This window comes from Lipophrys pholis (genome assembly GCF_963383615.2).
Source record: "Lipophrys pholis genome assembly, chromosome: 19".
Taxonomy (NCBI): Eukaryota; Metazoa; Chordata; class Actinopteri; order Blenniiformes; family Blenniidae; genus Lipophrys; species Lipophrys pholis.
In genome coordinates, this window is record NC_137647.1 from 936,203 (window position 1) to 951,884 (window position 15,682).

Here is a 15,682-nt window from a genome sequence, read left to right on the forward strand (position 1 = left end):
GTTCTCCTCCTCCTCCTGTTCTCCTCCTCCTCCTGTTCTCCTCCTCCTCCTCCTCTTGTTCTCCTCCTCCTCCTGTTCACCTCCTCCTCCTGTTCTCCTCCTCCTGTTCTCCCCCCCTCCTCCTGTTCTCCTCCTCCTCCTGTTCTCCTCCTCCTCCTCCTCTTGTTCTCCTCCTCCTCCTGTTCTCCTCCTCCTCCTGTTCACCTCCTCCTGTTCTCCTCCTCCTCCTCCTCCTGTTCTCCTCCTCCTCCTGTTCCTCCTGTTCTCCTCCTCCTCCTCCTGTTCTCCTCCTCCTCCTGTTCTCCTCCTCCTCCTCCTGTTCACCTCCTCCTCCTCTTGTTCTCCTCCTCCTCCTGTTCTCCTCCTCCTCCTGTTCACCTCCTCCTCCTCCTGTTCTCCTCCTCCTCCTGTTCACCTCCTCCTCCTCCTGTTCTCCTCCTCCTCCTGTTCTCCTCCTCCTCCTGTTCCTCCTGTTCTCCTCCTCCTCCTCCTGTTCTCCTCCTCCTCCTGTTCTCCTCCTCCTCCTCCTCCTCCTCCTGTTCTCCTCCTGTTCACCTCCTGTTCTCCTCCTCCTCCTCCTGTTCTCCTCCTCCTCCTGTTCACCTCCTCCTCCTCCTGTTCTCCTCCTCCTCCTGTTCTCCTCCTCCTCCTGTTCACCTCCTCCTCCTCCTGTTCTCCTCCTCCTCCTGTTCTCCTCCTCCTCCTCCTCCTCCTGTTCTCCTCCTCCTCCTGTTCTCCTCCTCCTCCTCCTCTTGTTCTCCTCCTCCTCCTGTTCTCCTCCTCCTCCTGTTCACCTCCTCCTGTTCTCCTCCTCCTCCTCCTCCTGTTCTCCTCCTCCTCCTGTTCCTCCTGTTCTCCTCCTCCTCCTCCTGTTCTCCTCCTCCTCCTGTTCTCCTCCTCCTCCTCCTGTTCACCTCCTCCTCCTCTTGTTCTCCTCCTCCTCCTGTTCACCTCCTCCTCCTCCTGTTCTCCTCCTCCTCCTGTTCACCTCCTCCTCCTCCTGTTCTCCTCCTCCTCCTGTTCTCCTCCTCCTCCTGTTCCTCCTGTTCTCCTCCTCCTCCTCCTGTTCTCCTCCTCCTCCTGTTCTCCTCCTCCTCCTCCTCCTCCTCCTCCTGTTCTCCTCCTGTTCCTCCTGTTCTCCTCCTCCTCCTCCTGTTCTCCTCCTCCTCCTGTTCACCTCCTCCTCCTCCTGTTCTCCTCCTCCTCCTGTTCTCCTCCTCCTCCTGTTCACCTCCTCCTCCTCCTGTTCTCCTCCTCCTCCTGTTCTCCTCCTCCTCCTCCTCCTCCTGTTCTCCTCCTCCTCCTGTTCTCCTCCTCCTCCTGTTCTCCTCCTCCTCCTCCTGTTCTCCTCCTCCTCCTGTTCACCTCCTCCTCCTCCTGTTCTCCTCCTCCTCCTCCTCCTCCTGTTCACCTCCTCCTCCTCCTGTTCTCCTCCTCCTCCTGTTCTCCTCCTCCTCCTGTTCACCTCCTCCTCCTCCTGTTCTCCTCCTCCTCCTGTTCTCCTCCTCCTCCTGTTCTACTCCTCCTCCTCCTCCTCCTCCTGTTCTCCTCCTGTTCCTCCTGTTCTCCTCCTCCTCCTCCTGTTCTCCTCTTCCTCCTCCTCCTCCTGTTCTCCTCCTCCTCCTGGTCTGGTCGCTCCAGAAACCTTCAGTATTCTAAGGTTCTAGCTCCTCCTTGATTTTCCTCATTTGAATATTGGATCATAGGAGCTACATTCAGAATCTGCTGTGTCTGTGTGAGCTGGACTAGCTCCGCCCACACATGCCCATCTTGGGAAGAGGAGGAAGTACTTCCTCTCGTGGTGCCATGTGCCAGAGCAGAGCTGCCTCATTGTGGGAGGAGTCAAAGGGAGGGCCTACCTTGATTGGGATTGGCTGAACCCCCGATGACACTATATAGGGTTTGATTCTGATTGGCTGGTTGGAGCAACACACTTTTTAAAACCTGAAACAAGCCAGGGACAGAGAGGACAGACTGTCTTCACTTCTGGGACGTCAGTCCAGGTATGGGGACGATTAGTCCTGCTGGAGAAAGTTTCTCTGCTTCACTTCCTCCACGTCTGTGTTTTCTAGAGGAGGACCGGCTGCTCTCCTCCTCACCCACCTATGGCTCCCAGGACCTGCTGGGCCCGGGCGGGAGCCCCCGGCCGGCCGGCCTGCTGGGCTCGCAGCTCCACCGGGAGGAAGAGGAGGAAGAGGAGGAGGCTCTGAGGAGGAAGCTCAAGTACTTCTTCATGAGCCCCTGCGACAAATACCACGCCAAGGGCCGCAAGCCCTTCAAGCTGGGCCTGCAGCTGCTGAAGATCATCATCGTCACCGTGCAGGTGGAGCTGGAATGTTCTCCGTCAGTGTGTGGATCCCTGCAGCGGGGTGGAGCCTCCTCCATGACCCGCTCTGACCCGCTCTGACCCGCTCTGACTCCGGCTGCTCCTTTTCCTCCGTTCCAGCTGGTGCTGTTCGGACTGAGCAACCAGATGGTGGTGACGTTCAAGGAGGAGAACACCGCGGCGTTCCAGCACCTCTTCCTGAGGGGTTTCCATTTCGACGACGTGCAGGCCGTGCACACGCAGGCGGAGATGTACGCTCACATCCACTACGCCGTCGACCGGGTGAGCAGAAACCAGCGGATTCAACGGGATTCTGCCGTTACCTGTGTTTGGAACCGTGCTGATCAATACGTCCAGCAGGGGGCAGTGCACAATATTCATTTACTGCAAACATCCATGAAATACTGCAAAACTGTTAGAATAAGTATTCTCATAATTAGTAATATTTAAAATTTGGTCTGGGAGGAAACACACACACACACACACACACACACACACACACACACACACACACACACACACACACACACACACAGTCATGACCCGACTGATCTTTATTTCTTTTGTTGTTTCTTTCTCTGGCTGTATATGAAACATTCTGCTCGAGACTGCCCCCCTCAGGTCAATTAAATTCATTTCACCTTTAGAGTTTTGTTTTTCGTCTTTTCAGCCACGTAGGTTTTTACGACATACAGAGTAGCAGCGTTACTTTTTAATATACTAATGAGGACAGAACGGAGATTTTTACCCGGCTGACATGTTTCAACGGCGTCTAAAAGTAACGCTGTCTGACGAAAGAAACGACAAAATGAACATAATTCATCTGTGAAAATAACCTACTTGCCTGAAAAGAAGAACACTCAATACTGCCCCCCACAGGTCATCAGTGGTATTACTCAGGCCTGGTTTGCACATTTTCAAGTGAGAACGCTTTCGTAGTGTTTTGAGTTTCCGTTTAGACGAGCCACTGATAACACAACTTTTTGAAAACGGTCCAACTCCACGGAGACAACGGAGACACTGTTACTGCTGAATAATTCTTCTGCACATGCTCAGTAGATGGGCTGTTTCCTCCAGAGTACAAAGGAATGTCTGTGTTCTCCCATCGTTAATGTTTGTATTGTAGTGTTCCCTGCTTGTTTGATAATACAATCAACAGCACCCACTAGTGGCCCAACATGAAAAGTACATCGTCTTCCGCATTTCTGTCATTTCCGTCTAAATCGTTTTCAAAATGTCGCCGTGTAAACGTGAAACTTTTCTGAAACGACTTGTTTGAACTTGTAAACCGAACGTCGGTCTTTAGAGTTTCTGAAAATGAATCAAATGATGAAGTGAGAAGCTCGTCTGTTCTTATTGATCGTATTGATCGTATTGATCGTGTTGATCATATTGACCGTATTGATCGTATTGACCGTATTGATCGTATTGACCGTATTGAACGTATTGATCGTATTGATCGTATTGACCGTATTGATCGTATTGACCGTATTGACCGTATTGACCGTATTGACCGTATTGACCGTATTGATCGTATTGACCGTATTGACCGTATTGACCGTATTGATCGTATTGATCGTATTGATCGTATTGACCGTATTGATCGTATTGACCGTATTGACCGTATTGACCGTATTGATCGTATTGACCGTGTTGACCGTGTTGATCGTATTGACCGTATTGACCGTATTGACCGTATTGATCGTATTGATCGTATTGACCGTATTGACCGTGTTGACCGTATTGACCGTATTGATCGTATTGACCGTATTGATCGTATTGATCGTATTGACCGTATTGACCGTATTGACCGTGTTGACCGTGTTGACCGTGTTGACCGTGTTGACCGTATTGATCGTATTGACCGTATTGATCGTATTGATCGTATTGATCGTATTGATCGTATTGACCGTATTGACCGCATTGATGGTATTGATGGTATTGATGGTATTGATGGTATCTGGGCCTTCAGCTGCTCCGAGCAGCGAGCATCATCCCTGTGTTCCTCTGCAGTACCTGGCCCTGCCTCAGATCTCTCTGGGCTGCTACGCCTACGTGCTGGGTGCAGGAGTGAATGGCAGCGCCCTCTCCCTCTGCCAGCGGTACTACATGAGGGGCACCATCGACCCCGTCAATGACACGTTTGACATCGACCCCCGCGTGGTCACCGGTACGATTCCAGTGTTTCCTCTGAAGGCTTCGGGACTGTGAGTCATTGCGTCTGTGTCCCACTTTCAAATCTTGAAATAGCTTCTCTCATCAAAACGTCTTTTTCCGTTCAGCAGCCCGAACCCGGCTCGCCGTTTCCCCCTTGGGAGCCGAGTTATTTGCTGACACCTGCTGATTTGGCCGAGATAGCTGCCGCTGAAGATAAAGTCATAAAATCTATATTTAGATGCGTTGAGGAAGTTCATGTGATGTGGAAAAAAAACCCTCCACATGTATAAAAACAATTATTCCTCATGCGATGTTTCCAAGTTCCTCTAATGCTCTTTTTTAAAAAGGTTTTTTAACTTTCCTTTTCCAGAGTGCGTCGGACTGAATCCACTGATTTACGGCTCCAGTCCTGCAAACAGCGACTACAAGAACTTCACTCTCCACTTCTACAAGTCAGAACTTACTCAGTACTTTGTATTATAATGAGATGTTATTAATGCAGGAGGCCTTCAAGGTGCTTCTCCTTTACGTTTGGTCGTTTCTTTTAGATACGGTCCAAGTGAAAACACTAAATACTGAATGTATCTGCCATCAAACCTGAACGAGACACAGAGTGAATGAGTGAAACTGGTGTAACGTCCTCTGTCCTCTGTCCTCCACAGGCTCATTAACGTGACCATCGACTTCCAGCTGAAGGCCATCAACATCCAGACCATCATCAACAATGAAATCCCCGACTGCTACACCTTCGCCATCACCGTCAGTTTCTATTCATCCCACTTGTCCACAAGAGAAACTCTCATGATTGTAAAGCAAATCAAACGTCTTATTAACTGAAATTAAATTAAATGAACATTTTCATAGCTGCAGTTTAGATGTAGTTTTTTACATTTTTAGGTTTTGTTCCCATCTTTACAGATTTTTTCGGGTTTTTTTCTGCTTTAGCTTTTTTCTGCATCTTGGCTATTTTAGCCTCTTTAGCTGCGTGTTTCCTCTTGGTATCTCCTCCAGCCATCCTCCTCTTCTTCTGATATTTCTGCAGACTTTCATACTTTTTTAAAACAATTCCAGCTCTTCTGACTGTTTGAGACATGGAGATGAGACATGGAGATGAGAGATGAGATGAGAGATGAGATGAGAGATGAGAGATGAGATGAGAGATGAGATGATATGAGAGATGAGATGAGAGATGAGATGAGACCCGTTATTGAAAATCAGTGTTGGATAAAAAAGAGAATGTTTAATGTTGTGAAGTCGCTGCCGAGGAACTCCAGTAAACGTTTTCATGTCTTTCAGCGGTTTGTGTTCGTTTCACCAGATCGTCATGGACAACAGAGCGCACAGCGGCAAGGTGAAGATCAGCCTGAGGAACGAGGCGTCCATCAAGGAGTGTAGAGACCCCAACGTGTCCGGACACGGTGAGCGGCCGGCAGAAGCTGCTGAAAGTTGCTGGAAAGCTGCTGGAAAGTTGCTGAAAAGTTGCTGGAAAGCTCCTGGAAAGTTGCTGAAAGTTGCTGGAAAGCTGCTGGAAAGTTGCTGAAAAGTTGCTGGAAAGCTCCTGGAAAGTTGCTGAAAGTTGCTGGAAAGCTCCTGGAAAGTTGCTGAAAAGTTGCTGGAAAGCTGCTGGAAGTTGCTGGAAAGTTGCTGAAAGTTGCTGGAAAGCTCCTGGAAAGTTGCTGGAAAGTTGCTGGAAAGCTGCTGTGAAGCTGCTGGAAAGTTGCTGAAAGTTGCTGGAAAGCTCCTGGAAAGTTGCTTGAAAGTTGCTGGAAGTTGCTGGAAAGCTGCTGTGAAGCTGCTGGAAAGTTGTTGGAAAGCTGCTGAAAGTTGCTGGAAAGCTGCTGGAAAGCTGCTGGAAGTTGCTGGAAAGCTCCTGGAAAGTTGCTGAAAAGCTGCTGGAAAGTTGCTGGAAAGCTCCTGGAAAGTTGCTGGAACTTGCTGGAAAGTTGCTGGACAGCTGCTGAAAAGTTGCTGGAAAGCTGCTGAAAGTTGCTGGAAAGCTCCTGGAAAGTTGCTGGAAAGTTGTTGGACAGCTGCTGAAAGTTGCTGGAAAGTTGGACAGCTGCTGGAAAGTTGCTGGAAAGCTCCTGGAAAGTTGCTGAAAAGTTGCTGGAAAGCTCCTGGAAAGTTGCTGAAAAGTTGCTGGAAAGCTCCTGGAAAGTTGCTGGAAGTTGCTGGAAAGCTGCTGAAAAGTTGCTGGAAAGCTGCTGAAAGCTGCTGGAAAGTTGCTGGAAAGCTGCTGAAAAGCTCCTGGAAAGTTGCTGGAAAGTTGTTGGATAGCTGCTGAAAGTTGCTGGAAAGTTGCTGCTGAAAAGTTGCTGGAAAGCTGCTGGAAAGTTGCTGCTGAAAAGTTGCTGGAAAGTTGCTGGACAGCTGCTGAAAGTTGCTGGAAAGTTGGACAGCTGCTGAAAGTTGCTGGAAAGCTGCTGGAAAGTTGCTGAAAAGTTGCTGGAAAGCTCCTAGAAAGTTGCTGGAATGCTGCTGAAAGTTGCTGGAAAGCTGCTGGAAAGTTGCTGGAAAGTTGCTTGAAAGCTGCTGGAAAGTTGCTGGAAAGTTGCTGGAAAGTTGCTGGACAGCTGCTGGACGGCTGCTGAAAGTTGCTGGAAAGTTGCTTGAAAGCTGCTGGAAAGTTGCTGGAAAGTTGCTGGACAGCTGCTGGACGGCTGCTGAAAGTTGCTGGAAAGTTGCTTGAAAGCTGCTGGAAAGTTGCTGGAATGCTGCTGGAAAGTTGCTGGAAGCTGCTGGAAAGCTGCTGGAAGTTGCTGGACAGCTGCTGGAAGTTGCTGGACAGCTGCTGAAAGTTGCTGGACAGCTCTGACGATAATTGCTCTCGTGGTTGCCTTGGCTGGGTGTTTCCACAGCGGAGAGCTACGCCCGGGAGTTCTTCGACGTGCTGGTGGCGTTGGTGTGTCTGCTGTCGCTGCTGCTCTGTGGACGCTCCATCCTGAGAGGCGTCGTCCTGCAGTTCGTACGTAAACAACCCAGAGCGGTTCTCCTCCGGGACTCACACACACACACACACACACACACACACACACACACACACACACACACACACACACGGAGAGAGAGACTTTGCCAGCAGATATAAACTCCTGTCCTCTGGAGGATTGTGAAGACGTCCTGTCCCCCCTCCGTCCTCAGGAGTACGTCTGGTTCTTCAAACACAAGCTGGGCCGCAGTGTGAGCTGGGGAGACCGGCTGGACTTCATCAACGGCTGGTACATCCTCCTCATCATCAGCGACACCTTCACCATCATCGGAAGCTTCATCAAGATCGGGATCGAGTCCAAGGTAACGGGACGCCCGTCCCAAACGTTCTGTCTTCATTGTTGTTGGTTAAAGTCTCATCACGTTGTGTTCAGTCACTGAGTAACGGAACATATTAATAATAATAATAATAATAATAATAAGAAGAAGAAGAAGCTTTATTGTTGCTGCAGCACTGAGTGGGTTTGACTTTGGGACTTTTAGGACATCCAGTCTGATTTTATTCCTTATTTTTTATTATTTCTATCAGATATAAGGAGACTTACACTCGTATAATTTACATTCTAGGAAATTAATTATAAAAAAAGTTACCAGACAGATTGTAGTTTTCTTTTTCTATATTATTTGTTCAGGATGAAACAAAAACCTTTTTGCCATCTTCACTTTGTGTATTTTGTGTATTTTTATTTGTTTATTATTATATTTTTATTTATTTCTACTTCCCTCTGGGGGTCACGGCGGCTCTGTGGCGCCGTCGAAGGGTTAATAACTGTCCTTCATTCAGACTCTGTCGTCATACGACGTTTGTGGGATTCTGCTGGGAACTTCTACCCTGCTGGTGTGGGTGGGCGTCATCCGCTACCTCAGCTTCTTCCAGAAATACAACGTAGGGCTCGCACACACACACACACACACACACACACACACACACACACACACACACACACACACACACACACTCTGAATCAGGAGGAATACTCTCAGTACTTCATGTACTTCAGATCCTGATCGTGACTCTCAGAGCTGCGTTTCCCAACGTGATCCGCTTCTGCTGCTGCGCCGCCGCCATCTACCTGGGCTACTGCTTCTGTGGCTGGATCGTGCTGGGGCCTTACCACGCCAAGGTACACACACACACACACACACACACACACACACACACACACACACACACACACACACTTCAGAACAGCCTGATTATCATGAAACACCCCAGAGCCTCGTTTCTCCAGACAGTAATGAATCATGATGAAGATCTGCTGCTAATTAGCTGGTGAGGTTTTATCCTGTGTGTGTGTGTGTGTGTGTGTGTGTGTGTGTGTGTGTGTGTGTGTGTGTGTGTGTGTGTGTGCTACCAAAACACGATTAATGAATTTCTACTAATTGTAAAACAATAAACAGCTTAATTAAAATCCTCAGTCATTAATCAGACTATTATATCAAATGAAATGTTTTCTAATTAAAATTGTCTTTAACATTTTCTACTCGTGAGCAGAAGTCAGTCCATTGTTGTTATTCTTCAATTATTTGTTGTTTCTATCATAAAATAACTCCAATATTTTAAATGTAAATTAACTTTATTAAATGTCGTTTATACAAGAAGAAGATCTGCGAGGAGAAAATTAATATCAGCAGCATTATTTTATTACATATTTGTTTGTATTTCATTACTACGACTTTGATTGTTGTTTTATTTGTTATGATTGAACCTTTTTCATCCCTTTTTTTATTTAATCTCAGTATTTTATTTAATATTTTATTTTGTTAGATTTAGAGAAATCTGCATTTGTTGGCCTGTAATTCCCATGTTATGTCATTAAAAGGAAGTATTTGTGCAGCTGTTAGAGTTTTGAGGTCAGAGCGACGACGTCCCGTCGGCTCGCTGTGGACCTGACCCGGTGTGTTTCTCCTCCGGTCTCAGTTCCGCTCGCTGTCCATGGTGTCCCAGTGTCTCTTCTCTCTCATCAACGGAGACGACATGTTCGTCACCTTCGCTGAGATGGAGCAGAGCGGCACGCTGGTGTGGATCTTCAGCCAGGTGTACCTGTACACCTTCATCTCACTCTTCATCTACATGGTGCTGTCGCTCTTCATCGCGCTCATCACCGGAGCCTACGACACCATCATGGTACCGTCACCTGTAGGGGGCGTCGGGATCCGGCCAGGGCGTCGGCCGCATGGGCGACTGGACTTTATTTATCTGTACGTCTTTTTGTCGTCTTCCTGCAGGCGCAGACGCAGGAGCAGGTCCGCATCACCGACCTCCACGCCTTCATCGCCCAGTGCATGGACACGCCCACTTCTGGGAAGTTCAGGAGTCCTGAAGGGTCGTCGTGCTCCTTCCTCTGCTGCTGCGAGTGGTGAGGAGGAGGAGGAGGAGGAGGAGGTGGGGGAGGTGGAGGAGGAGGAGGAGGAGGAGGTGGTGGTGGAGGAGGAGGAGGTGGAGGAGGAGGTGGGGGAGGTGGAGGAGGAGGTGGAAGAAAACGTGGAGGAGGTGGAGGAGGAGGAGGTGGCGGAGGAAGAAAACGTGGAGGAGGAGGAGGAGGAGGTGGGGGAGGTGGAGGAGGAGGCGGAAGAAAAGGTGGATGGGGAGGTGGTGGCAGAGGAGGAGGAGGAGGAGGTGGAGAAGGAGGAGGTGGCCAAAGAAAAGGTGGAGGAGGAGGTGGAGGAGGAGGAGGTGGCCGAAGAAAAGGCGGAGGAGGAGGAGGACGAGGAAGAAAAGGTGGAGGAGGAGGAAGAAAAGGTGGAGGAGGATGAGGGGGAAGAAAAGGTGGAGGAAGAGGAGGTGGCGGAGGAGGAGGAGGAGGAGGAGGAAGAAAAGGTGGCAGAGGAGGAGGTGGCGGAATAAAATGTGGAGGAGGAGGAGGAAGAAAAGGTGGAGGAGGAGGAGGAGGAGGAAGAAAGGGAGTGAGCTGTATGTCACAGAAATTCCGTGCAAAAATATTTTTTGAGTTTTTTTGCAGAGCCTCTCACTCCAGTGACGTCAGCAGAACTTCCCCAAACCAAAAGCGATGCGCTTAAACGTTGCCGTGGTAACGCAGCCTGAGTTTCATCGTTTGCGTTAAAAGTGGAAGCAGCAGGAAAACAAAAGATGGCGTTTCGAGCTAAAAAGAAAGATGAATCCTTCGAAAAGAGAAAATAATTTGGTTCCCTGAAGAAAACGGTTTGGAACCACTGCACTAGAGGAGCGCCCCCTGCAGGCTCCACCGGGGAGAAGGTTTAGAAACAAACTGCATTTAATGCTGCTTGAATCGTTTTTATATTAGTGGAAGGCAGTACCACGTGCACCATGAATTCCTTTGTATCGTGTACGAGATGTTATGTTTTATATCACAACTCCGTCAGTTTGGCATTGAAGATGTTTTTAAATGTATTTATTAATAGTGACTGAGTCCAGGTGTCTAACGTAACCAGCACCTTCTGTTAGGAAGAGCTCTAATCGCACAAAACTTAGTGAAATCATCATTTGTTTTATTCCTTTTACTGCTACGTTTACTTGATTGTTATTGTTTACAGCCACGAAGAAGTGGAACATTTTTGATATTCATCAGCACTTTTTTTTATTATTTCAGTTGATTTAATTAAAATGTCTCCTACAGGATGGTAACAAAGGGTTTTTTCTCTTAGTTTTAACCTCAACAAAAAAAGTGGATGTGTTGGATGTTGGATGTATTTGTATTTGTATTTGTATTTGTGCTGCAGAATAAACTGGAAGGACATTAAAATCCAGGCGTTCTGTCATCGAGGGGTTAAACTCAATCCACATCCATCAGTGGGATTATTCAGGATTTTAAGAGCTTTAATAGTCACGTAAAGTGTGTTTAAGATTTTAGAAACATTTTTATTGTGAATTCTTGAGTCTTTTATTGATTGATTTTCTTTTTGGGAGGAATTTTTAAAAAACTAAATTTTTTACCATCTGATTTATAACATTTTCTAGTTTTATAACCTCGTATTAGAACTTCCATTATAATTGCTTTCTTTTGAATTTTGTTTTGAAAAAGTTATTGGCTAATCAAATATCTTTAAATGTTAGTTTGATTTAATAAAAAGTTTTATTTATATTAAATAATTTAAATTTCATTCTCTCAAATTTTATTATAATTTAATGGGAAATTTTGGGGGTAACATTTAATTATTACATTTCATAGTTTTGTTAAGTTTTATTTAGCTTTAATAAGTATTGTAACTTTCATTAGAATTTTTTTGTGTTCTCTACATATTTATATATTTTTATTTACTAGTTTCATTATATCTTGAAACGTTTTTTCAAATGTCACACAAATATTATAAATTGGAGCCATTTTTTTATGTTCTGGATTAAAACAGGCCTGTGAATGGGTAAAATAAGATGAAAGAGAAGAATTAGTCCATAACAGAGTTTAAAATAATGAATTTTAGGAAATGATCTCAATAGAAGGAGAAGAAATGTAAATTTAAATGAATCAGCAGATGAATTTGTCTCTGAAGCTCGTGGAGTGCTGTGGCGGTGTCTCACCGCTAGGGGGGGTTAGGCTCGGTCTGTAGCAGATCAATAAAATCAGGAGGAAAGACGAAATGTCAGCAGAGGAGGAGGAGGAGGAGGAGGAGGAGGAAGAGGAGACAGGTAAAACAGGAGCCTCATTAAACATACATCATGCTGAGTAAAGTCTTTAACCTTCAAGTCTCCATTAGCAACAGTTTCTTTACATCTCCAGGCTGAAGTGGAGGAACAAGAGAGAGCATGAAGACAGCCTTCCATCTCCCTCCACCTTCCTCCACCTTCCTCCACCTTCCTCCACTTCCCTCCATCCCTCCATCCCGACATGCATTATTCACTGCAGAGCTGGATGCAGCACTTAAGGCCGACAGGAAGCGGCTCTGGACATCATCAGGTTAGTTTGGAGACGAAGACGATTAAACAATCAGAGGAAGTCGACGAGTTTCAACCGGTCCAGAGAGCAAATCTGAACCCGAGAGTCCTCCTGGTCCATATGGTTCTGTTTGGACCAAGAACGAGGAAGTGGAGTTAAACAAAAACAGCCATCTGGTGCTGAAGTTATTTAATATCTGAACTGCTGCTGGAGCTGCTGCTCAAATCAAACGATTAAACTCAGGCTGAGCCACTGTTTAGTTTGGCCTGTGTGTGTGTGTGTGTGTGTGTGTGTGTGTGTGTGTGTGTGTGTGTGTGTGTGTGTGTGTGTGTGTGTGTGTGTGTGTGTGTGTGTGTGTGTGTGAGAGACTGGTAGCCACCACAGTCCTGCAAAACACTGGAATATCAAACTGAAGTATCTTAATTCAAATGAAGTGTAATTACATTACTTTCACAGAAATGTATTTTATTTGTACATTTTCAAAAAGTTACTGCTTTTGAGAAAATGTGCAGGACTTTGACCACAGCAGGAGGTCGAGGGATCCTGGAGGAAACGTGCCACTTTGTTTGGTTTTTTGCTTCAATAAGTTTTTTTTGACAAAAACACCTAAATATTCCCTCCTAAATATTCCCTCCTAAATATTCCCTCCTAAATATTCCCACTATAACCCAACATGTCACCATGTCAGACGGACTGTAGTCCCCCGACGCCACGCGTCGACTTCCTGATTGAGGCTCTTGTGTTTCCTCCTTCACATGTTGGCAGAGCGCCAGCGTCCTGCGTGTTAATGATATGCTGCGCTGGCATGTTGTAGTTGTTCAGGGAGCCGCCGTGAACGCCATCGTGCACGACGGCGTCGTGCACAACGCCATCGTGCACAACGCCGCCGTGCACAACGCCGCCGTGCACAACGCCATCGTGCACAACGCCGCCGTGCACAACGCCATCGTGCACAACGCCATCGTGCACAACGCCACCGTGCACAACGCCGCCGTGCTCAGAGAGCAGCAGCTGCACTGGCTTGTGCTAACCTGCATCCAGTATTCCCTCACACACACACACACACACACACACACACACACACACACACACACACACACACACACACACACACACACACACACACACACACACACACCCCTGTTTGAAGGTAATGATATTGGCGCTGCCAGCCAGTGCAGCATCCTGCACGGTGATGTGGCACGGCGCCGTTTGCTTTGCGGCGGCGGCCTCTGAAGTGGTGGGCGTGTCTCCGGGAGACAGGTCCGGGCCTCGGCGTGTCTGACCGTACACGCCAGCGGGAGCGTGTCTGTATCCGCGGCGCGTTGTGTGAAAGCGGCGCTGCAGACTGCCCGACTGGAGGCCGGGGGGGGGGGGGGGGGGTTCGGGAGCTTGACTGAGCGCCAGGCCTCTTTGTGGTCCCAGCTGGACATGAGGGCTCTGCTGGGGGACGAACCAAACCAACAATGAGGTAAATAAGAGGGGGACTGAGCGGCGGGGCACCCGGCCCGGCCTGGCCCGGCCCGGCCCGGCCGCTTCCTGTCTCCGCTGCCGCACGCCACCGCACGCCTGGAAAAAACAACAAAAGAACACCTTCCCCTCTTTGTTGCTCCGGGTTGGCCGTGCCAATACGTCCATCAGCCCCCCCCCCCCCCCCCCCGGAGGCCCCACCCTCTTCCTGGACCCCCGGTCCTTGTCTTTCAGATCCACACACCTGCAGGCTCTCAGAACCATGGACCATGTGAGTTGGTTGATTGAAGTTCCGTTGTGGTTGTGGAGGAGGTTGGAGCTGCAGAAGGAGTGTTTCTCTGGGGGTGACAGAGGATCAGCTCTCTCAGGCGCCGCTTGCCTCGGCCGCTCCGACGCCATTTTGAAACCTTGAACATTAAACCAGAGTAACTTTGCCATATCAGCAGGTTAAAGGTCAATATTCCTCTGACGGTGTAACTTCCTGCTGGATGACAGTCGCCCAGCGAGCTGCAGCCTTTAGGACCAAAACAAACATTTTCATCGTTTAAAACTCGTCTGGAGCCGCGAAACAAGTTAATGATCTACGATGGAGGGAAAACTAAAATTTATGGCATTTAATAGTGACAGTTTAGACACACTTTGCTCTTTTTAAACTTCTTGAACAAGTTTTCCTCACTGGTTTTTTCTGTTTTGTCCATTTTATGAAGTCCAGCTCACACAGACACAGCAGATTCTGAATGTAGCTCCTATGATCCAATATTCAAATGAGGAAAATCAAGGAGGAGCTAGAAACTTAGAATACTGAAGGTTTCTGGACCGACCAGACCAGGAGGAGGAGGAGGACAGGAGGAGGAGGAGAACAGGAGGAGGAGGAGGAGGAGGAGGAGAACAGGAGGAGGAGGAGGAGAACAGGAGGAGGAGGAGAACAGGAGGAGGAGGGGGAGGAGAACAGGAGGAGGAGGAGAACAGGAGGAGGAGGAGAACAGGAGCAGGAGGAGGAGGAGAACAGGAGGAGGAGAACAGGAGGAGGAGGAGAACAGGAGCAGGAGGAGGAGGAGAACAGGAGGAGGAGGTGAACAGGAGGGGGAGGACAGGAGGAGGAGGAGAACAGGAGCAGGAGGAGGAGGAGAACAGGAGGAGGAGGAGGAGAACAGGAGGAGGAGGAGGAGGAGGAGGTGAACAGGAGGAGGAGGAGGAGAACAGGAGGAGGAGGAGGAGGAGGAGAACAGGAGCAGGAGGAGGAGGAGGAGAACAGGAGCAGGAGGAGGTGAACAGGAGGAGGAGGAGGAGAACAGGAGGAGGAGGAGGAGGACAGGAGGAGGAGGAGAACAGGAGGAGGAGGAAGAGAACAGGAGGAGGAGGAGGAGAACAGGAGGAGGAGGAGAACAGGAGGAGGAGGAGGAGAACAGGAGGAGGAGGAGAACAGGAGCAGGAGGAGGAGGAGGAGAACAGGAGCAGGAGGAGGTGAACAGGAGGAGGAGGAGGTGAAGAGGAGGAAGAGGAGAACAGGAGGAAGAGGTGAACAGGAGGAGGAGGTGAACAGGAGGAGGAGGTGAACAGGAGGAGGAGGAGGAGAAACACTGGAGAATATGAGGACTTTAGGACAGACAGACCGTCTCTGGCTGGTCCAGCGAGGGACACAGCCCACAGAGACAAAAGCTTTTAAAAGCCACCAAACAACAGGCAGCCTGTAAGTGCTGCTCCTCGCCAGCTGGATTCACATCTCCTGTTTCCTCCAAATGGAGATCTGCTCGCTGCCGACTGCGCCGGCCTGAAGTCGCAGGCAGGCGCACATTGAAGATTCACTCTCCTCACAGCTTCACCTTGTTGCCTGGTGGAAACTTGATTTTTAAGACAAAAGAGACAAAAGAAGGTGCAGAGGCCTGAA

General features: G+C 48.5%; 1 protein-coding gene across 1 annotated transcript; it reads left to right on the forward strand.

Moving 5' to 3' along the window:
* Positions 1-2,091: 2,091 nt before the first annotated feature.
* Positions 2,092-9,835, forward strand: mcoln1b (mucolipin TRP cation channel 1b; the record flags this gene model as incomplete). Its single annotated transcript, XM_080487049.1, has 12 exons — positions 2,092-2,323; positions 2,447-2,608; positions 4,340-4,496; positions 4,854-4,935; positions 5,146-5,242; positions 5,802-5,901; positions 7,342-7,448; positions 7,625-7,774; positions 8,256-8,357; positions 8,473-8,595; positions 9,393-9,599; positions 9,701-9,835. Exons 1-12 carry the CDS (start codon positions 2,234-2,236, stop codon positions 9,833-9,835), a joined length of 1,512 nt encoding a protein of 503 aa, XP_080343175.1. The 5' UTR covers positions 2,092-2,233.
* Between the last annotated feature and the right edge of the window lie 5,847 nt (positions 9,836-15,682).